Source organism: Lepidochelys kempii, chromosome 3 (genome assembly GCF_965140285.1).
Source record: "Lepidochelys kempii isolate rLepKem1 chromosome 3, rLepKem1.hap1, whole genome shotgun sequence".
NCBI lineage: Eukaryota > Metazoa > Chordata > Testudines > Cheloniidae > Lepidochelys > Lepidochelys kempii.
This window is the reverse complement of record NC_136382.1, coordinates 160,549,062-160,571,476: the sequence shown is the minus strand read 5'-3', so window position 1 is coordinate 160,571,476 and position 22,415 is coordinate 160,549,062. Positions and strand designations below refer to the sequence as shown.

Here is a 22,415-nt window from a genome sequence, read left to right as displayed (position 1 = left end):
AGATACAGAGGCAGCAGTGGGCGTGACCCATGTAATGGAAAACACGATGAAGATGAGTGGATGTGGAAGCTGCGGTATGTACATGATACTGGAGGGGGTACTTGGTAAGAGTTTTGTCTGCATGAAATGCCGTCTGATAGAGCTGATGGAGGAAAAGATCCGAGGTTTGGAGATGCCAGTGGAAAGTCTGGTTGAGTTTAGAAAGGGGTTCGAGCAGATTATTGAGCAAAGACCTTTGAAGGTATCTGAAGGGAAAAAGCTCAGACTTGCAGATGGAAGCAGGACTGAGGAATTCTGAGGGGAGACTGCTGGGTGAGGAAAGTGGTCATTGGAAGCATGTGACTAAAAGAACTAGGCAGAGGAAAAGACGGGCTAGTGAAGGAGAAATAGGGCTCAAGAATAGGTTTGTAGAGTTGGAAAATGAAGAAGAGGCTCAGCAGGTAGTCACTGAAGGTGGAAGGGCAAGGAAGAAGAGAAGAGCAGCTAGTCCTATAGGAAAAGGGGAAGAGTCAATGGAGACTACACCAATATCCTCCTGGGGCGATACAGGGTGGGTTGAAGAGGATTACAAGGGAGAATAGGAATGGAAAGAACTTGCAGCCAGAGGGAACAGGGGATAGACTGGAGAACAGCACAGTCACCAGGAAAAGGCAGGTCTATGTGATTGGGGACTGAGAAGAAGAGACAGGCCTGTAACCAGAGCTGATCCAGAGAATAGAAGGGTGTGCTGTCTTCCAGGTGCTAAGATACGGAATGTAGACCTGAGGTTGAAAAGGATCTTAACAGGAGCAGGAAAGAATCCCCTAATTAGCCCTCATGTGGGAACAAATGATATGGCTAGATTCTCACTGGAAAGTATTACAGGAGACTATGCCAGGCTGGGGAAGATGCTTAAGGAAATCGAGGCTCAGGTGATCTTTAGTGGGATTCTGCCTGTTCCTACAGAAGGGCAACAAAGGTGTGACAAGATTATGACTATCAACAGATGGCTTAGGCAGTGGTGCTATAAAGAGGGCTTTGGGATGTATGGCCACTGGGAGGCATTCATGGACAGAGGACAGTTCTCTCGGGATGGACTTCATCCAAGTAGGGAAGGAAATAGACTTCTAGGATGGAGGTTGGCACAACTGATTAAGAGAGCTTTAAACTAGGAATCTGGGGGAGATGTCCAGGTAATCTCCACGCTGGATTTTAGCATTGAGAGGGAAGAAAATGAAGAAAGGATACAGCTGTGGGTAGGAGAATAGATATAAGGAGGAAGGGCAGTGTGGATACCAGTCTAATAGGTTATACTGGCTGTAGAATGACTGTGCCTAATTGGGTACAGAATGTGAGCGAGGCCAAACAGCAAAAATTAAGGTGTTTGTACACCAATGCAAGGAGCCTAGGTAACAAAATGGAGGAACTAGACCTACTGGTGCAGGAAGTGAAACCAGATATTATAGGGACAACAGAAACATGGTGGAATAGTAGTCTTGACGGGTACGTGCTGTTTAGGAAAGATGGAAATAAAAGGTAAAGGTGGTGGAGTAGCACTGTATATCAATGATGAGGTAGAATGTAAAGAAATAAGAAGCGATGGAATGGATAAGACAGAGTCTGTCTGGGCAAAAATCACATTGGGGAAGAAAACTACTAGAGCCTCTCCTGTGATAGTGCTTGGGGTGTGCTATAGACCGCTTGGATCTAATTTGGGTACGGATAGAGCCCTCTTTAATGTTTTTAATGAAGTAAATACTAATGTGATCATGGGAGACTAACTTCCCAGATAGACACTGGAGGATGAGTGCTAGTAATAATAATAGGGCTCAGATTTTCCTAGATGCGATAGCTGATGGATTCCTTCATTAAGTAGTTGCTGAACTGACTAGAGGGGATGCCATTTTAGATTTGGTTTTGGTGAGTAGTGAGGACCTCATAGAAGAAATGGTTGTAGGGGACAACCTTGGTTCAAGTGATCATGAGCTAATTCAGTTCACACTGAACGGAAGAACAAACAAAAATAAATCTGCGACTAGGATTTTTGACTTCAAAAGGGCTGACTTTCAAAAATTAAGGAAATTAGTTAGGCAAGTGGATTGGACTGAAGAATTTATGGATTGAAAGGCAGGAGGCCTGGGATAGCTTCTGCAGCTTTGACTTGAAGTTATCTGAAGCCTGCATCCCAAGAAAGGGGAAAAAATTCATAGGGAGGAGTTGTAGACCAAGCATCTCAGAGAGGTGATTAAGAAAAAGCAGAAAGCATAGAGGGAGTGGAAGATGGGAGGGATCAGCAAGGAAAGCTATCTGATTGAGGTCAGAACATGTAGGGATAAAGTGAGACAGGCTAAAAGTCAAGTAGAGTTGGACCTTGCAAAGGGAATTAAAACCAATAGTAAAAGGTTCTATAGCCATATAAATAAGAAGAAAACAAAGAAAGAAGAAATGGGACCGCTAAACACTGAGGTTGGAGTGTAGGTCAAGGATAATCTAGGCATGGCCCAATATCTAAACGAATACTTTGCCTCAGTCTTTAATAAGGCTAAAGAGGATCTTCAGGATAATGGTAGCATGACAAATGGGAATGAGGATATGGAGGTAGATGCGAAACTCAAACAGCTTAATGGGACTAAATTGGGGGGCCCAGATAATCTTCATCCAAGAATATTAAAGGAATTGACCCATGAAATTGCAAGCCCATTAGCAAGAATTTTTAATTAATCTGTAAACTCAGGGGTTGTACCGTATGACTGGAGAATTGCCAACATAGTTCCTATTTTTAGGAAAGGAAAAAAAAAGTGATCTGGGTAACTACAGGCTTGTTAGTTTGACATCTGTAGTATGCAAGGTCTTGGAAAAATTTTTGAAGGAGAAAGTAGTTAAGGACATTGAGGTCAATGGTAAATAGGACAAAATACAACATGGTTTTACAAAAGGTAGATTGTGCCAAACCAACCTGATCTTCTTTGAGAAAGTAACAGATTTTTTAGACAAAGGAAACGCAGTGGCTCTAATTTACCTAGATTTCAGTAAGGCATTTGATACCGTGCCACATGGGGAATTAGTTAAATGGGAAAGGTGGGGATCAATACGAAAATTGAACGGTGGGTGGATAAGGAAATGGTTAACAGGGAGACTACAGTGGGTCCTACTGAAAGGTGAACTGTCAGGCTGGAGGGAGGTTACCAGTGGAGTTCCTCAGGGGATCAGTTTTGGGACCAATCTTTTTATTACTGACCTCGGCACCAAAAGTGGGAGTGTGCTAATAAAGTTTGCGGAGGATACAAAGCTGGGAGGTATTGCCAATTTAGAGAGAGACTGGGATATCATACAGGAAGATTTGGATGACTTTGTACACTGGAATAATAGCAAATAGGATGAAATTTAATAGTGAGAGTGTAAGGTCATGCATTTAGGGATTAACAAGAATTTTAGTTATAAGCTGGGGGCGCATCAATTAGAAGTAACAGAGGAGGAGAAGGACCTTAGAGTATTGGTTAATCATAGGATGACTATGAGCCACCAATGTGATATGGCCGTGAGAAAACAGCTAATGCGGTCTTGGGATGCATCAGGCGAGGTATTTCCAGTAGAGATAAGGAGGTTTTAGTACCGTTATACAAGGCACTGGTGAGACCTCACCTGGAATACTGTATGCAGTTCTGGCCTCCCATGTTTAAGGATGAATTCAAATTGGAACAGGTACAGAGAAGGGCTACTAGGATGATCCAAGGAATGGAAAACTTGTCTTATGAAAGGAGACTCAAGGAGCTTGGCTTGTTTAGCCTAACTAAAAGAAGGTTGAGGAGAGATGATTGCTCTCTATAAATATATCAGAGGGATAAATACCGGAGAGGGAGAGGAATTATTTAAGCTCAGTACCAACGTGGACACAAGAACAAATGGATATAAAGCTGGTCATTGGGAAGTTTAGACTTGAAATTAGACGAAGCTTTCTAACCATCAGAAGAGTGAAGTTTTGGAATAGCCTTCCGAGGGAAGCAGTGAGGGCAAAAGATCTATCTGGCTTTAAGATTAAACTCGATAAGTTTATGGAGGAGATGGTATGATGGGATAACATGATTTTGGCAATTAATTGATCTTGAAATATTCATGGTAAATGGGCCCAATGGCCTGTGATGGGATGTTAGATGGGGTGGGATCTGAGTTACTACAGAGAATAGTTTCCTGGGTATCTGGCTGATGAATCTTGCCCATATGCTCAGGGTTTAGCTGATCGCCATATTTGGGGTCGGGAAGGAATTTTCCTCCAGGGCAGATTGGAAGAGGCCTTGGAAGTTTTTCGCCTTCCTCTGTAGCATGGGGCACGGGTCACTTGCTGGAGGATTCTCTGCTCCTTGAAGTCTTTAAAATCACAATTTGAGGACTTCAATAGTGCAGACATAGGTAAGAGGTTTTTCGCAGGAGTGGGTGGGTGAGATTCTGTGGCCTGCGTTGTGCAGGAGGTCGGACTAGATGATCACAGTGGTCCCTTCTGACCTTAATATCTATGAATCTATGAAAACTTGCTGACTCAGGGGTGTGAAAAATCACCCCCTGAGTGCAGCAAGTCAGAGCGCTTTAAAGCACTAGCGTGAACAGGCTCCGAGCGCTGGGAGCTGTGCTGTCAAAGCGCTGTTGCGGGAGCATTCCCGCAACAGCACTTTGAAGTTTCCAGTGTAGCCATGCTGAGTATTACTGCCCTGGACAACCCTCTACATACACAGACCTTGCATGTTGCATCTCTGCTGCCTTCTCTCTTTCCTTTTCCAGACCCAGGACTGTTCCTGAACTGTTGCTAATACACAGGGGTGGTACAGTGAAAGTGAGACAAGCCTATTCAGTTTCACTCTGCTTCTCCTGCTGAGTACACAGATCCTGAGGAAAGGAAGGATGCCATGCCTTCCTCCACTCATCTCCTGAAGACAAAATTAGGAACACCAGACCAACTCTCTTTAGCCTGCTCTTAGGGAAGGATCTCCCCTAACCGCTACAAAACCCAATCTCACACCCACTCCCTTCTACCCCTTGAAAAACACACCAGAAGAGTAAAATGATTTTAGAACGGATGAAGAAAAAACTAGTCTCCTTCCTTCTCCTTCCATTCACCAGTAGCTGAAATAAAATCCCTCTCTCCTTTAGCCCATTTTAAACAAACACTGAATGGGATGGTAGGAAAGGAACACCACAGCCAAGAAATTAAATCCTCAACTGTTTTGTTGAAACACTGTTTGGCAAAAAAGAGTGTTTTGCCAGGTGACCGTATAATATGAAGGGCCACTCCTACTGGTATAAGAGCAAAGCGAAGCTTGATCAGCAACATTAGTTACCCTGTACTCCAGAACTCTACCTTTCGGAGGCTATGTCTTCAAAGGTAAAAGTGCATTTTTACTTCGAGATAGCTATCTCTCTGTAAGATCTTAGTGGAGACAGGGAACTGTGTGTTTAACTTCAATGTAGTCAGTCAAAGCAAACACCAGGTTAGATTAGCTACACTGAGGTAAAAAGCTTTTTATCCATTGAGAGCTATTTTGATGTAAATCTTAATGTAAACACACACACACACACACACACACACACACACACGCTTGGGGGGTGGGGGTGGGGAAGAGATGCCTAACAGGAAATTCAGTAATAACCAGACTTTTTCCTTTATGGCTGTTTGCCACAAACGCAGCCTTCAGATTCCAAGGCATTAATGCTGTTTGAGAAAAGACTGGAAGCATGAAGAGATATTCCTAAAAAATACTAGACCAAGCAGAAGAGGTACGTCAGGAAGACTTTAAAACATTATGAGTAGGCCTGTCCTGAAAGACATAGGAATCCAGTCTTCATTTCCATCCATTTGTGAAACTCCCTCTGGAAATCCTAGCCAGCTTGTGTGCATGGATTATCTGTATGAGGTACAGCCTCTTTGAAGCATCAATCAGCTGAAATTCAGAGCAGTTAAGAGGTTCTGCCAGCACTGAAGGATTATCTCCTGTAGCAGGGATACTGGACATGGATGAAAAGCTTAATGGGGAGAAGTTTTAAATGAAGAGACAGAAGTGTCCATCTGCTACAGATTTCTGGGAATCTGGGGGAGAAGGGAGAGAGACGAAAATGTGTTTCAAAGAGATCTGCCCCATTTCCCCATTAACAAATGTTGTAAAGAATAGAACAGAGTGGGATGAAATCACCAGCACCACTCACTTTAACATGGATTTCTGTGATATGCTTCCATTTATACAACAATTGCTGCACCAGCAGAGAATTATAAGTAGTATTTTTCCAGCCTCAAAACATAGAATACATTTGGGGAAACAAGTTAACCTAGAAGGCAGAGACTGATAAGAATGGAGGCACCTCTGATCTACAGGAGGCAAATGTGTGAATCACATCCCAGGACCGACATCTCATTCTCATCAACCTGACAATTTCTTATTAGAACAATACTTCTCAAATTGCATGCTGCAAGGCTTAAATTGTCAATGTACGGATTAAAAGATAATTTACTGAAGTTTCAGTGCTTAGAGAATTGTCATTTGTTTTCTTCTGCTTCTAGAAGAGATTTCATGACAGCTGACACTAACTGAATAATACAAGGAGGACAATAAGAATCTTTACAGGTCTTGCTTTTTTGACAGCATGATCTCTCTCTTCCAGACTGGAACTATTTTAACTAGAATATTGTGGCATGCCCCTTCCTATGAGATCGCTCCAGGGATAATTAAAGGGGAAGATGCAAGATGCGCATTTAGAGTATAGGCAGGAGGGCTGGTGGCTCACCATAAGTGATCTTCCTGGGAGCAGAAATAGACCACACCCTTAAACCAAGTGTCAGATTTGCAGTTGACTATGCTTAATAAAATGGCTGTATTTGAGATGCCCTTTTCCAGAGAGTATCACTCTGGAAAAGAAAACACTAACTCCTGCTTTCCCCATAGCAACCGAAAAACCTTTGGTCAAAATGGAGCTTCAAGTGTAAGTCACCTGTTCAGTTGCAAATTAGTAATTATCTTTTTTGAGTTGGTAAAAAAAGATTGTATGTGCATGTAGAATCAACACTGACGTATCGGTTACATGACTGCTTTTCCATACATGTAGTTTGTATTTCAGTGATCACATGACTAACTAAGTATCAAGAGCAACTCACCCCAAGCAGGTTGCGTGGTATGTATCCTTCCTTGTCATTTAGCCGTGCCCACCACCACTCAATTTCATCTTCATCTTCCCGGCGTAGTATTGTCATGCAGTCTCCTTCTTTCATGGGCAACTCATCATCATTCTGTGCGTCATAATCCCAGAGTGCGTAGATCACCCCTTTGTTCATTATCCCCATTTTCTCCTGCACTCCTGGAACATGAAAGACAGAACAAAGCAGCTCAACCTAAATTGGATCTCAATGTCATGGTCACTTGGGAATAACTGTTGTACCATATCTGACAGCCAAACAAGGGATGTGCACAAGAAAGTCATGACTCCTATCAAGTTAGCTACCTAGTTATCAGCAACCAAATAACATGTTCCTGGAAAACTATTAAAGGAGTAAGACGCATTAGAAAACTTCAGGCAATTTCAAACATATGTAATTGCCTACTTACATTATGCTCAAGAAGCATTAGCTAGATAGAATAGACAAGTCCAAGAAATGGGCAAGTCAAAAAACAAAAGGGGGGGCGGGAGACTAATTTTAACATTAAACAAAAAAAACCAAACAACAATAATCCAGGTTATGTAGTTTCAGTCAACACACCTCTAGTGTCCAAAAATAGGTATTCCTTAAAAAAATAGTGCTTATGTAAAGAGCCATTGCTTCCTACAGTGTTTGAACAGGAACAACCAGTGTGCCTGTTGGCCCTTGAAAAGATGGAATTCTGGTAGCAAAGTTCCCCCAGATAGGAATGGTGAAGCAGATGATGAAAGATCACATGACCTGGGAAGAGACAGGTGACATGGGAATCAGGTGACTACTCCAGTGACGATATGAGCTCTAGGCACATTTCAGAGAGCAGGGACTAGGAAAGAGCTGGTGTGGGTCTCTCTGCAGCAATCTGCAGGGCAGTTTGACTGGGGTAGAGCCAGGATGTCAGAGAAGGGCCAGCAGAGCTCCTGGCATAGAGGCAGCTGGGACAGGACCTCAGGAGCATGATTACACAGAAGCCCTGACAAAAAGATGTGGGGAGCTTGAATACAAGGGTGAAGGGTTGAATTCCTTTTTAAAAACGTAATAAACCAGACCCCAGTGTCAAGGTTCCTCCCCCACTCTGAACTCTAGGGTACAGATGTGGGGACCTGCATGAAAAAACCTCCTAAGCTTATCTTTACCAGCTTAGGTCAAAACTTCCCCAAGGTACAAAATATTACCCCCGTTGTCCTTGGACTGGCCGCTACCACCACCAAACTAATACTGGTTACTGGGGAAGAGCTGTTTGGACGCGTCCTTCCCCCCAAAATACTTCCCAAAACCTTGCACCCCACTTCCTGGACAAGGTTTGGTAAAAAGCCTCACCAATTTGCCTAGGTGACTACAGACCCAGACCCTTGGATCTTAAGAACAATGAACAATCCTCCCAACACTTGCACCCCCCCTTTCCTGGGAAATGTTGGAATAAAAAGCCTCACCAATTTGCATAGGTGACCACAGACCCAAACCCTTGGATCTGAGAACAATGAAAAAGCATTCAGTTTTTTACAAGAAGACTTTTAATAAAAAATAGAAGTAAATAGAAATAAAGAAATCCCCCCTGTAAAATCAGGATGGTAGATATCTTCCAGGGTAATTAGATTCAAAAACATAGAGAACCCCTCTAGGCAAAACCTTAAGTTACAAAAAAGGTACACAGACAGAAATAGTTATTCTATTCAGCACAATTCTTTTCTCAGCCATTTAAAGAAATCATAATCTAACACATACCTAGCTAGATTACTTACTAAAAGTTCTAAGGCTCCATTCCTGGTCTATCCCCGGTAAAGACCAGCATATAGACAGACCCACCGACAGACACACAGACCCTTTGTTTCTCCCCCTCCTCCCAGCTTTTGAAAGTATCTTGTCTCCTCATTGGTCATTTTGGTCAGGTGCCAGCGAGGTTACCTTTAGCTTCTTAACCCTTTACAGGTGAGAGGAGCTTTCCCCTGGCCAGGAGGGATTTCAAAGGGGTTTACCCTTCCCTTTATATTTATGACACGCCCCCCAAATCTCAGCTAGGGTGAAACACTGGCTGGGATTTCTTCCTGGAGCTCTAGGAAAAACAGAGTTAATAAGACACATGCATCTCTAAATATACTACCAAGTACATAAAGACTAACAATATTTTCCACATCTCAAGGACGATTTTAACCAGTTGATTCTGGGAAACTTTCACGGGAGAGTGCATCAGCCACTTTGTTAGAAGCTCCTGAGATGTGTTGGACGTCGAAATCAAAATCTTGGAGAGCTAAACTCCACCGAAGAAGTTTTTTGTTAGTTTCCTTGACGGTGTGAAGCCACTTCAGTGCAGCATGGTCGGTTTGCAGGTGGAAACGCCGTCCCCAAACATATGGGCGTAGCTTTTCCAGAGCGTAGACAATGGCGTAACATTCTTTTTCAGTGACTGACCAGTTGCTTTCCCTCTCAGACAGTTTTTTGCTGAGAAACACTACAGGGTGGAATTCTTGATCAGGTCCTTTCTGCATTAAAACTGCTCCCACACCACGCTCGGACGCATCTGTGGTTACTAGGAATGGTTTGTCAAAGTCTGGGGCCCTTAGTACAGGGTCAGACATGAGTGTCTCTTTAAGCTTGTTAAAGGCCTTCTGACACTTTTCGGTCCACTGAACAGCATTTGGCTGTTTCTTTTTGGTTAGGTCTGTCAGTGGGGCAGCGATTTGGCTGTAGTGCGGTATAAATCGTCTGTAATAACCAGCCAAGCCTAAGAAGGATTGAACCTGTTTCTTTGACTTTGGGACAGGCCACTTTTGGATAGCATCCACTTTGGCCTGTAGGGGGCTGATAGTTCCTTGACCCACCTGGTGTCCAAGGTAAGTCACTCTGTTTAGGCCTATTTGACACTTCTTAGCCTTAACAGTTAGTCCTGCCTCCCTTATGCGCTCAAGGACTTTTTGTAGATGTTCCAGGTGGTCTGCCCAGGAATCCGAAAATATGGCCACATCGTCAAGGTAGGCGACTGCATATTCTCCTAATCCCGCTAGGAGACCATCTACAAGTCTTTGGAAAGTGGCGGGTGCATTTCGCAGCCCAAAAGGGAGTACATTAAATTCATACAGCCCGAGATGTGTGATGAAGGCTGACCTTTCCTTGGCAGATTCATCTAGCGGTACCTGCCAGTACCCCTTGGTTAAGTCCAAGGTAGAGATGAACTGGGCCCGTCCCAGTTTCTCTAATAGTTCATCTGTGCGTGGCATTGGATAGTTGTCTGGGCGAGTTATAGCATTTAGCTTACGGTAGTCCAAGCAAAAACGTATTTCCCCATCTGGTTTGGGAACTAGAACCACTGGAGATGCCCATGCACTTTCAGAGGGGCGGATTACACCCATATGTAACATATCCTGGATCTCCCGTTCTATAGCAGTTTTAGCTTGAGGAGACACCCGGTAAGGTTGAACCCTAATTGGGTGAGCATTACCTGTGTCAATGGAGTGGTATGCCCGTTCAGTCAGTCCTGGGGTGGCTGAGAACGTTGGCGCGTAGCTAGTGCACAGCTCCTGGATCTGCTGTCGCTGCATATGCCCAAGGGTCATGGAGAGGTTCACCTCTTCCACACCACCACCACATTTCCCTTCATAGTAGACACCTTTGGGCCACTCAGCATCGTCTCCTCCCTGGGCTGTAAACTGACAAACCTTTAATTCTCTGGAATAAAAGGGCTTTAGAGAATTAATATGGTACACCTTAGGCTTCCGGTTGGAGGTGGGGAATGCTATGAGATAATTAACAGCTCCCAGGCGCTCCTGGACCGTGAATGGCCCTTCCCATGATGCTTCTATTTTATGGGCCTGGAGCGCCCTTAAGACCATGACCTGGTCTCCTACTTTGAAGGAACGCTCTCTGGCATGTTTATCATACCAGGCTTTTTGCTCTTTTTGAGCATCCTGTAAGTTTTCTCTAGCAAGGGCTAAAGAGGTTCGGAGGGTGTTTTGTAGGTTGGTTACAAAGTCCAGAATGTTAGTTCCTGGAGAAGGTGTAAATCCCTCCCATTGCTGCTTCACCAACTGCAATGGCCCCTTAACCTCACGGCCATATACAAGTTCAAATGGGGAAAACCCTAAACTGGGATGTGGTACAGCTCTGTAGGCAAAGAGCAACTGCTGCAACACTAGGTCCCAATCATTGGAATGCTCATTTACAAATTTACGTATCATGGCCCCCAAAGTTCCATTAAACTTCTCCACCATGCCATTTGTTTGATGGTGGTAAGGAGTGGCAACCAAGTGATTTACCCCATGAGCTTCCCAAAGGTTTTTCATAGTTCCTGCCAGGATATTAGTCCCTGCATCTGTGAGGATGTCGGAGGGCCAACCTACCCTGGCAAAAATGTCTGCTAGTGCCTGGCACACACTTTTAGCCCTGGGTGTTGCTTAGAGCTACTGCTTCCGGCCATCGGGTGGCAAAATCCATGAAAGTCAGTATGTACTGCTTTCCTCTGGCTGTCTTTTTCGGAAAAGGACCCAGAATATCCACAGCTACTCGCTGAAATGGAACTTCAATGATGGGGAGTGGCTGGAGAGGGGCTTTGACCTGGTCTTGGGGTTTTCCCACTCTTTGGCACACCTCACAAGACTGGACATAGGTAGAAACATCCTTGCCCATTCCCTCCCAGTGGAATGACCCCCCCCAAACGGTCTTTGGTCCTGTTCACCCCAGCATGGCCACTAGGGTGATCGTGGGCTAAGCTCAAGAGTTTGGCCCGGTATTTAGTTGGAACTACCAACTGTCTCTGAGGATGCCAGTCTTCCTGGTGTCCCCCAGAAAGAGTTTCCCTGTATAAAAGTCCTCTTTCTACAACAAACCTGGATCGATTAGAAGAGCTGAGAGGCGGTGGGTTGCTCCGTGCCGCCGTCCAAGCTCTCTGGAGGCTTTCAACTGCTTCCTGTTCGGTCTGGAACTGTTCCCTTGATGCTGGAGACATCAGTTCCTCATTGGATTGTGGACCTAGGCTTGGTCCCTCTGGAAGCGATATAGGGGATGGAGCTGTTTCTGTTGACTGTGAACCGCTCTCCGCTGGTGCACTATGTTGGGATTCAGGCTCCGGCTGAGCCTCTTGTGTAGAGTTATCGGCTGTTGCCAGTTCAGGTTCGGTGGGGCCCTCTGGTGTTGAGGTTGCAAGTACTGGATTCAGTGCTGACACGGGGTCTGGTGTTGGTTGTTCGGCTGGTTCCGGTTCTGGGACTGGATCCACTACTGCTGTTGCAGACATTGGCCTGGGGTCCAGGTCCATCACCTCTGACCGGGTCCTGATAGAAGTTTCCGGAACAGAGCTAGGCCTCACGGCTTGTTTAGCCTGGCTGTGGGTGACCGTTCCCACCCTCTTGGCCTGCTTCACATGATTGGCCAAGTCTTCCCCCAACAGCATGGGGATGGGATAATCATCATAGACTGCAAAAGTCCACATTCCTGACCAGCCCTTGTACTGGACAGGCAACTTGGCTGTAGGCAAATTGAAAGAGTTGGACTTGAAGGGTTGAATCATCACTTGGATCTCTGGGTTGATTAAATTGGGGTCCACTAAGGAAGCATGGATAGCTGACACTTGTGCTCCGGTGTCCCTCCACGCGGTGACCTTCTTTCCGCCCACACTCACAGTTTCCCTCCGCTCCAAGGGTATCTGGGAGGTATCTGGGCCTGTGGACCTCTGGTGTGATTCCGGTGCAATGAACTGTAATCTGTTGGGGTTCTTGGGGCAGTTGGCCTTTACATGCCCCAGCTCGTTACACTTAAAACATCGTCCAGCTGACGGGTCACTGGGGCAAGGAGGGTTGCTGGAGAACGGGGTGGTGGGACGATAAGGGGTCTGGAGGGTTCTTTGGGAGGTAGGTGGGGCTTTGGGCGGCCCCCGGGAATAGGGTGTGGTCTGGGGTGGTCCCTTCTGGTCTCTGCTCCAACTGCGACCAGTTTTCTTCTTCTCTGCCACCTCCACCCATCTGGCTCCAATCTCTCCTGCCTCGATTACAGTTTTGGGTTTCCCATCTAGGATGTATCTTTCTATTTCCTCAGGAACACCCTTTAAGAATTGTTCCATTTGCATTAGGAAGGGCAAATTTACTGGAGATTCAACACTTGCTCCTGATATCCAGGCATCCCAATGTTTCACAATGTGGTAGGCATGTCGGGTAAATGACATGTCTGGTTTCCACCTTAGGGCTCTGAACCTCCGACGAGACTGCTCGGGTGTTATCCCCATTCTGACTCTCGCCTTGGATTTAAACAGTTCATACTTGTTCATGTGTTCTTTAGGCATTTCAGCTGCCACCTCAGCTAAGGGTCCACTGAGCTGCGGCCTCAGCTCTACCATGTATTGGTCAGTAGAGATGTTGTACCCAAGGCAGGCCCTTTCGAAGTTTTCTAAGAAGGCCTCAGTATCATCACCTGCCTTGTAGGTGGGGAACTTTCTGGGATGGGAAGTGGTACCTGGAGAAGGATTGCTAGGGTTTGTTGGTATATTCTGCCGGGCCTTTATCCTCTCCACCTCCTCCACATGCTTCCTCTCTTTTTCCTTCTCCTCCTCCACATGCTTCCTCTCTTTCCTTCTCCTCCTCCACATGCTTCCTTGCCTCCATTTCCCTCTTGTGGGCAGCCTCCTGTACCTCCTTCTCCAGCCGCATGAGTTCTATCTGTCTTTCATGTTCCCTTTGTTTTTCCTCAGCCTGAAATTTGGCTAATTCCAGCTGTAGTCGAGCTGAGGATTTGGTCATTCTAACCTCTCTGTTTTTAACTAACTTTACACCCGAGGTTTAGAAATAAACAAACAAAACGTGGCTGTAAAATTTTGCTGTGCTGGAATAGAATACCTATTCTCTGATAGTGACTGTCAGCCTACAGAAAGACAATTCCCTTGTCTCTGCTCTGGGCCCAAATTAAAGCAAAAAACCTCCAACTACTTGGAAACCTGCTTACCCAGCCCAAAGAAAAAGCAAATGGGTAGAACACACACCCCCTATTTACTTTTAGGAAGAAAAGAAAAAAAAAACCTCTGGGTTGGAAGACTGTGAATTTCCCTGCAGGAGTTAAGTACCCTGCCTCCAGGCAAAGAAAACCTGCAATTCACAAGATAATCCCCTTTTGTCTCTGCTTGGCCACAAGCTAGGCCCGGCTCCCCTGTGCCAGAGCAGGTGCCCCCATTTCCCAGTTAAGAGGGTGGGGCAGCACTGGGAGACTCTGGGATCCAGGAGGGACCCAGTGAAAGGAAGTCCAGAAGGGAAGCTAGGAAAGAGTACCAGTGAATCACAGCAGACTACTTTAGTCAGGACAGGCAGGTGACCGCTACCAGAAGACCATGGACGGTCCCAGAAGGAAGCCGGAGGTGATTCCTGGGGGAAGGCTGAAGGCAGGGAGAGCACCAAGCAGGTTTTGCTGGCTGACTTCCCCAAACCAGAGAGCCAGGGCCAATGGCACGAGGAGGAGCAGAGGCAGTTGCTTGCTGGCTCGAAGCTGGAGAGCTGGAACCAAAGGCTGATGGCAGGGGAGGAGTTTACCTGGTGACAGCTCCAGGGCCAGACAGCTGGTCCCAGAGGAACAGAGAGAGGGTCATGAGGAGTGAGTGATGCTGCTCTGGCAAGGAGGCTCCCAGCAGAGAGCTAAGGGGGTTCCTGATGGGAAGAGCAGGGATGCACTCCAGTTTGAAGGGCTGGGGCAGCTATCCTGGTACAAGGACAAGAGAGGACTGCACTGGAGAGAGCTAGGATGTGGTGAGGGACACTGGGACTGTATGTTGCATGTACTGTTTGGACTATGCTAGGGGAATTTTACATTATATGGGGGTGGGACTTTTGTTATGGATTTATGTGCATGGGACTTTTGTAATAAGTGACTCCCTCTCTCCACCCCAAAGGCTATATTTATGCTTGGGAAGATGCTTTGGACTATGTCTGAAAAGCTGAGGGAAACTGAGGCAGGTACACCTGTCATGCTGTGGTCTGCCAATGGAGGGCACTCTGGGCACGGCTGACCTTACACAGCTATAGGCGCATGCTTCAGGCAAGAACATTAATACATCTCAGTATCGTGTGTGTGTGTGTGTGTGTGTGTGTGTGTGTGTGTGTATTACTGACTCACCATTCCTTGTCAGAACTTTCAAATATAACTCTACCAAACCCATTTCACCTTTCACAAGATTCCTTAACAATGTCTGCTAAAGAAAGGTTTGTGTTCAGACTAAGGCCCTTGTTTTCACCATCTACTTGACCTTGCAGTGAAGTGACCCTGTTGCACGTGGACCTTAGTTATGGTCTGTAGCAACATGCAGGGATAGCGAACACAGGATTAGGATCTCAAAGGATTTGGCAGAAAGAGAAGCTAGGTTGTGAGAGGAAAGAATTGCAAGTCAAAACATGAGAACACTAGCAGTGAGACAAACTTACAGGTAATGGACATGGGTTTGTTTAATTGCTTCCCCCCCGACCCCAGTTTATCCATGTGTAGAAATTACTCTTAAAATGAAGATGGTAAAGCCAGCAAATCTCAATGGGGATAAGATTACAAGCATAAGTAATATCATAGTTCTACTTTAAGCCTCTAGTCTTTCAGCCCAGATTGGCTAGATGTGCTGAAGCAGCTTTACGAGTATTGTAATTTCTTTGCCGCTAAAATGGATCAGGTGAATATTCTTCAGGACTATATATTAACTGCTTCACTGCTGTCCAGTACACTAAATACACCCATCCAGTTTATATGCGGCTTCTGTGCTCCGTCTACTGTGGAATCCAGAGGGTCAGATTTCAATTCAACATCCATTCTTTAAAAAGCAACATGTGAAAAGGCAAATGGAAGGAATATTCTGAACTCACTCCTTGGCACCAGGAATCAGATTTTCCCAGTTTATGAACTTACTATCATTGTTGTAGATTACCAGAAACATCATATTAATAGGTTCTGAAGTCCAAAAATAACCAGACATCAAATACATAACCAGTGTCCTACTGCTTGCTTAAAGACGCTAGTTTTATTCTGTAAAAACGGACAGTGACCTAAAATTTTGCCACTACAGGTCACCCTGAGGCCTATCTGAAAGGACTTCAGTTTAAATCCTACTTAGTTGGGTTCCCTACTTTCAAAAGAACACCTTTCTATTTGGAACCAAGTGACTCTTTGGTTAGCAATCGCAATCCAATGAGGACAGCTGAATAGACATGGAACTTTGAGACAACTGGCTTAAGCAGCTTGCAGAAGTTTGTACAAACTACTGCCTATGTTCTACGTATAACTAAAAAGCTGTGTTTTTACTACTGTCCTCCAGTCTCTCTCTCACACACACACACACACACACTTACTTCTAAAAAGACAGTCGACTCCTTAACTGATCAGTAGACAGAAGACAAGAGAAAAATACATTTGAACTTTCAACACGAATGTGTTAAAAAAGCTTGGGATCCTCAATGATCAATATATTTCCCATATTGTGCAGAGTTCAGAAAGGACAAAGATGGCTGTACTTTTGAACAGCTACTCCTTCTAGCCTTACTATTTGAACAGGACTTAAAAAACATCCTGCATTGTAATTATGGGGTAACAGAATACAGGAAACAGTATGGAATCAAGTTTAGAGCACAAAACCTCTGCTCAGAAACTTGACAAAAACTTTCTTGCTTCCGATATTCATTTCTAATAAATCTAGCACGTGAAAGCCAACACACAGTAGCCTTTCAGCAAACATTAACAACCCAAGTAGGAGAACTCTGTACCCACTTCAGTTAGCACATATAGGTGAATTCAGGCTGACTTTTCCCCGTGGTCTTTGGAGGGTTTTCCCATTGGGTTATCTCACTCAGCTTCTCCAATTAAACCAAAGTATCCTCTGCTCAGCAGGCCTTGTTCATTTCACGCTCGCCACACTTCAGTAATCGGACCCAAAAAACATACTGAAAGGCCCCAGGGAGCAGCTGGTATTCTTCAGAACTGAACTCGGAACACATACCATACAGAAACTGAGAGCACTGGGTGTAGCCTTCTTCCATTTCTTCACATTTGTCTGCAGCCGTCTGCATGTCACTGTAGGTCATAGCAAACACAGCAGCACCTGATTCCACTAGGAATTTGCACACCTGGACGTTGTTGCAAGATGCTGCGCAGTGTAAAGGGGTCCTACAAATTGGGGAGAGGAAGAGTGATTGTTAGGTTCAAGACATCTTTTCAGTGTCTTATTGGGTATGTCTACACTGCATCTGGAAGCGAGCCATGCACCCGGGCAGACAGACTTGTGCTAGCAGGGCTCACACTAGGGTACTAAAAGTAGCTGTAGAGCTGCAGCGGTTCAGGCTGGAACCTGGGCTCTGAAGCCTGCGGGGAAAGGAGCTTCAGAGCCCGAGTCACAGTGTCGAAGCAATGTCTTCACAGCAGCTTATAGTGCACTAGAGTTGGTGTACTTGGGTTAGGAGGCTCGCTCCCAGATGCGGTGTAGATATACCCATTGATTTCTTGGGGCAGACTGCTTTTATGCATGATATAGCAATAGATGTTGCATCGGTAAAGACCCCACATGTGAAACAATGAATTTCTAGAGCCAACAGTAGCTGTATTTCCCAGATTACATCAAGTTGCCTCCAAGTGGATGCAGCACAACTACCAGTATCTGGCTACCAACAGGAAAGTGTAATCATGCTAGTTTTCTGCTCTGTCAAATTACAAGAATGTTCATTAAGACAGGTAAAGCCACCTCAAGAATCCTACTGAATTCATGTCTCAAGGACACAGACAACTACAAAATCCTGCCTTCCATTGGTCCTAATTATTTTATTGTGTGTGTTTAGATTTATTATCCTGGGTTCTAGGCACTTTTGATATAATTAGAAGTACAACAAACAATGGTAAAGCCAGCAGCCGTCACATTGGCCTTTATTAGCAAGAAATTCTTCTCCCCTAAAAAAAAAAAAAGTCTTCAGTGTCTGATACAAGAAAGATCCCCCCTCCCCCAACCAGTCACTCAAGTAGAGGACTGACAAGTTTGCAAGGCTAATACACTCACTGTCCTATGCCAGGGTGAGCAAAATGTAGGTTTTCACTTTTGTAGGGGACATTTGGAATTTGGGCAAACAAGCTCCTCCTCATACAATTAGCTGCCTCAGCTAAAAGATTTAAAGAATTATAGAATCATAGGACTGGAAGGGACCTTGAGAGGTCATCTAGTCCAGTCCCTTGCACTCATGGCAGACCATTCCTGACAAGAGTTTGTCTAACTTGCTCTTAAAAATCTCCAGTGATGGAGATTCCACAACCTCCCGAGGCAATTTATTCCAGTGCTTAACCACTCTGACAGTTAGGAATTTTTTCCTAATGTCCAATCTAAACCTCCCTTGCTGCAATTTAAGCCCATTGCTTCTTGTCCTATCCTCAGACGTTAAGAAAAACAATTTTTCTTCCTCCTTGTAACAACTTTTACATACTTAAACTATCATGTCCCCTCTCAGTCTTCTCTTTTCCAGACTAAACAAACCCAATAGGTCATGTTTTCTAGACCTTTAATCATTTTTGTTGCTCTTCTCTGGACTCTCCAATTTGTCCACATCTTTCCTGAAATGTGGCACCCAGAACTGGATACAATACTCCAGTTGAGGCCTAATCAGGACAGAGTAGAGCGGAAGGATTACTTCTCGTTTTTTGCTTATAATGCTCCTGCTAATACATCCAGAATCACTTTTTTTTGCAACAGCGTTATACGGTTGACTCATATTTAGCTTGTGATCCACTGACTCCCAGATCCCTTTCTACAGTACTCCTTCCTACGCAGTCATTTCCCATTTTGTATGTGTGCAACTGATTGTTCCTTTCTAAATGGAGGACTTTGCATTTGTCCTTATTGAATTTCATCCTATTTACTATAGACCATTTCTCAAGTTTGTCCAGATCATTTTGAATTTAATCCTATCCTCCCAGCTTGGTATAGTCCACAAACTTTATAAGCGTACTCTCTATACCATTATCTAAATCATTGATGAAGATATTGAACAGAACTGGACCCAGAACTGATCCCTGCAGGACACCCCTCGTTATGCCTTCCTAGCATGACTGTGAACCACTGATAACTACTCTCTGGGAACAGTTTTCGAACCAGTTTTGCAGCCACCTTATAGTAGCTCCATCTAGGTTGCATTTCCCTAGTTTGTTTATGAGAAGGTCATGCAAGACAGTATCGAAAACTTTAGTAAAGTCAAGATAGCTTGCAATGTTCACTTGAAAAAACACAGATTCTCCTTGAGAGTTGTTTCCACCCCAGCAGGATTCAAATATTAATTTTCAAACAAAATAAAACCCAAACAAGAACAAGTTTTCTACACCAAGTATAGCATTACTATAGCTACTGACTATAAGCCAGAAGCATTATAGTCAGGGTCTTTTTGAGCCACGTCCTCTTCAACCTCAGGATTTTCTGTCCTCCAAACTTCTCCATTGTGGGTTACGCCCTTCTTCCTCCTCTGTCCCACTCAAGGTGGTGGCCAAACTGAGTGAGGAAAACTGATCTAGCAGAGGTTCAGAAGCTTACGCTGCAGGGCTTCATCAACAGGCCATATTTTCACCCTGTCTATATCCTTACTTGACACCTCACCAACCAGGTTCTCCAGCAGGAAAAGCATCACTAATTAGCTCTGTAATATTCCAGCACTTTGTTTACACTGGAGTTAATAATTCTCACGCTCCATTCTCTTTCAATAAGACCACCTTGTGCTGCAACAGTTGAAATCCCACCTGTCCAGAACTCAGAGCTTCATGGAGGGAATGCTTCCAGCTCCAGTTTGCTGTACAAAAAGTAGGGTGCCAAGTTCGAGAGTCACACTCCCATAAGATTAATTCAGGGCAGCCCAAAAGGAGCTGTTCTTTGGCAATGGGTTTTCACACTAATACCACTTAAAGGAAACTGAAGACTGTCCTTACCATCCATCACTATCTGCAGCATTAACATTCACACCAAACTGTACCAGAAACTTTACAATCTCTGTGTGACCAGCACACACGGCATTGTGAAGTGCTGTAATTCCTTCATCATTGGGCAGGCTGGGATCTTCAACCTACAGGGCACAGAAAAAGAAGCCATTCACATTCAAATGCTTTTGTCTACAACACTATTGTCCAGATGGAACCATATATAAAAATGGACAGACTGTCATCTTGTTTTGAAAGATTACTTAAGAGCGAAGTTTCTGTGATGGATATGGGCAACAAGCAGCAACTAAATCAGTGGTTCTCAAACTTTTGTATTGGTGACCCCTTTCACACAGCAAGCCTATGAGTGCGACAGCTGTTATAAATTAAAAACACTTTTTATATTTAACACTATTATAAATGCTGGAGGCGAAGCAGGATTTGGGGTGGAGGTTGACAGCTAGCAACCCCCCAAGTAGTAACCTTGTGACCCCCTGAGGGGTCATGACACCCAGTTTGAGAACCCCTGAACTAAATGAATACAAACCCCCATGAAGTCTCACATGTACACTTAACTGAAATTCACTGTAACAGTCAAACACTGAAAATGGTTTACAGGGAATACTTGCAGTGTCCAGATAATTACAGAATTGATCAGAGCTAAATGTTAGAGGGATGGCATGGCAACTTTTTGGATTTGGGAGTCAGGATTCTTGAGTATTTCACATTGAAACGTAAGCAAGGTAAGCTAGTGATTTGTATTTGTGTGTTATCAAGTCATTTGATATATTATAGATTACATATTGTCAGAAGAGGTCAAGACATACTATGGACAACATGGCAAAATTATTCCCTAAAAAGACTTAACATTGAATATCCAGAACATACACTATGGATATGCTGCCAACTGAACTGACCCATAAGTGGGACCATCTCTTATAGACCTGATGCCATCTTCTCAACATTTAATGTCAAAGTTTCTCTAAATTACAAACTGAGACATGTACAGATAAACTTCAATTTTAATCACATCTCTTATAATATTTTTACCTCATAAATGATTCTCTGCACAAGGTCAAATTCTCCCTCCAAAGATGAATCTAAAAGCAATGCAAGGGGGTTGAATTTCACTCTCATTCCATGGGCAATCCTGTCGGAGCCAGTTTTACGTAAATTCGTCCTCTTCCCCTGGGGGGCGGGGGGAGGGGGGGAAAAATACAGGTTTTAGGAATTCTTGCCTAGGTGGAACAAGAATACAAAACTGATACACTGAGAACAATGGTAGAAACTTACTATGAAATCTAGACTTATGATGTTCTAAACCACTACTCTTCCTGCATAGCACTGCAGAGATAGCTAGATACATAATGGGAGATTTTTGCCAGCCTCTGAGGGCTCAGATAAGGGCCACTGCTGGAGAGGAGACTGATGGTCCAGTCTAATACAGCAATTCCCATGGTCCTAACACGGCAAAATCATTAAACTAGAAGCCAATTAAAAATACTAACAAGATAAAATATTATTGAATGAGTGCATTTTTGTATTCACAGCATTTTATCATCAATCTGTCAAAAGCTACACAGTAACTAGAAGGATGAAAAATTAGGATTCCATAAGACATTTTTAACACGCTGGTGTAAATTACAGTCCTTCTGGATTTCAACAAATTATTAAAAACTCGTTAGTAGGAACAGGGATTACAGAAGCAAGTCATCTGGCTACATTAAAGAAAATTTTAAAGGGATCCTGTAGAACCATATTTAGATCTAAGTTAACACTTTTACAGCTGTGTTGGAAACAATTTTGACTTTACAAACACTTATTTTAAAGCCCAACACACTATTGTTGAGAATGAGTATTTGTTAAAAACAGCGATATCCCCAGCTGCCCGTGCAGCAGCAGCAAACATTATTCATAGGGCTATGCAAATTCCTGCTGACATATGTCAGGAAAAAAGATGTCAACAGAAGTGAGTCATATTGGCTTCTGCTCATTTAAATAAACAGGAACAAAAACAAAACAAAAAACATTCTGCAGATGAAGAGACCAATCTATGATCTGTAAGTGGATTGACACTACTTTGAGATTTCCAGAAAAATAAATTACAAAAAGCCAGGATTTTTCAACAAAAACAAAAAAAACCAAACACACCAAACCAAACCAGCCTGTCAAGAAATGGGCTCAACTTCTTGACTCATTTCTTCACATCAGTCTAGAATCAGTATTGCAAAGAGAAAAGTTTCCAAAATACATTCAAAATGGCCTCAAAGGTGATCAACTGAATTGAGTTCTTGGGATATGGGAAATCCCAATTGTTCAAGTTCTTTACATCTGCAAGTTTTCTGCTAAGGGCTTTTTTTGGGGGGTGGCGGAGGGAGGGGGAAGG

At 44.1% G+C, this 22,415-nt stretch overlaps 2 protein-coding genes across 6 annotated transcripts in view; both read right to left on the bottom strand.

The window, feature by feature from the left end:
* The window catches only part of TP53BP2 (tumor protein p53 binding protein 2), a 72,973-nt gene that overhangs the window by 3,392 nt on the left and 47,166 nt on the right, over positions 1-22,415 (bottom strand). For 3 of the 4 annotated variants that reach the window (XM_073338762.2, XM_073338763.2, XM_073338765.2), the window contains exons 14-17: positions 21,080-21,217; positions 20,042-20,175; positions 17,091-17,257; positions 7,115-7,314 (exon numbers count right to left, since the gene is read on the bottom strand). In XM_073338762.2, the coding sequence (XP_073194863.2) occupies positions 7,115-7,314; positions 17,091-17,257; positions 20,042-20,175; positions 21,080-21,217 (639 nt within the window). The remainder of the gene's footprint in view (positions 1-7,114; positions 7,315-17,090; positions 17,258-20,041; positions 20,176-21,079; positions 21,218-22,415) is intronic. The other variant, XM_073338766.2, reaches the window with a different exon arrangement.
* LOC140909455 (uncharacterized) lies at positions 10,715-17,084 on the bottom strand. Of its 2 annotated transcripts, none has more exons than XM_073338769.2 (2): positions 11,971-17,084; positions 10,715-10,787 (listed from the first exon to the last, which is right to left on the bottom strand). In XM_073338769.2, the coding sequence occupies exons 1-2, from the start codon at positions 13,719-13,721 to the stop codon at positions 10,766-10,768; spliced, it is 1,773 nt and encodes a 590-aa protein (XP_073194870.2). In that variant the 5' UTR covers positions 13,722-17,084; the 3' UTR covers positions 10,715-10,765. The 2 variants fall into 2 exon arrangements, with proteins under 2 accessions (XP_073194870.2, XP_073194869.2); XM_073338768.2 differs by having other exon boundaries at positions 10,728-10,827.

Bases quoted from the DNA above. Each gene is read 5' to 3' on its own strand.
- LOC140909455 (XM_073338769.2), bottom strand. From the start codon at position 13,721: ATGTGGAGGAGGAGAAGGAAAGAGAGGAAGCATGTGGAGGAGGAGAAG. The intron at 10,788-11,970 runs GTTTGTTGTAGA...GTCAGTTTACAG, and splicing joins AGCTCTTCTAATCGATCCAG to CCCAGGGAGGAGACGATGCT.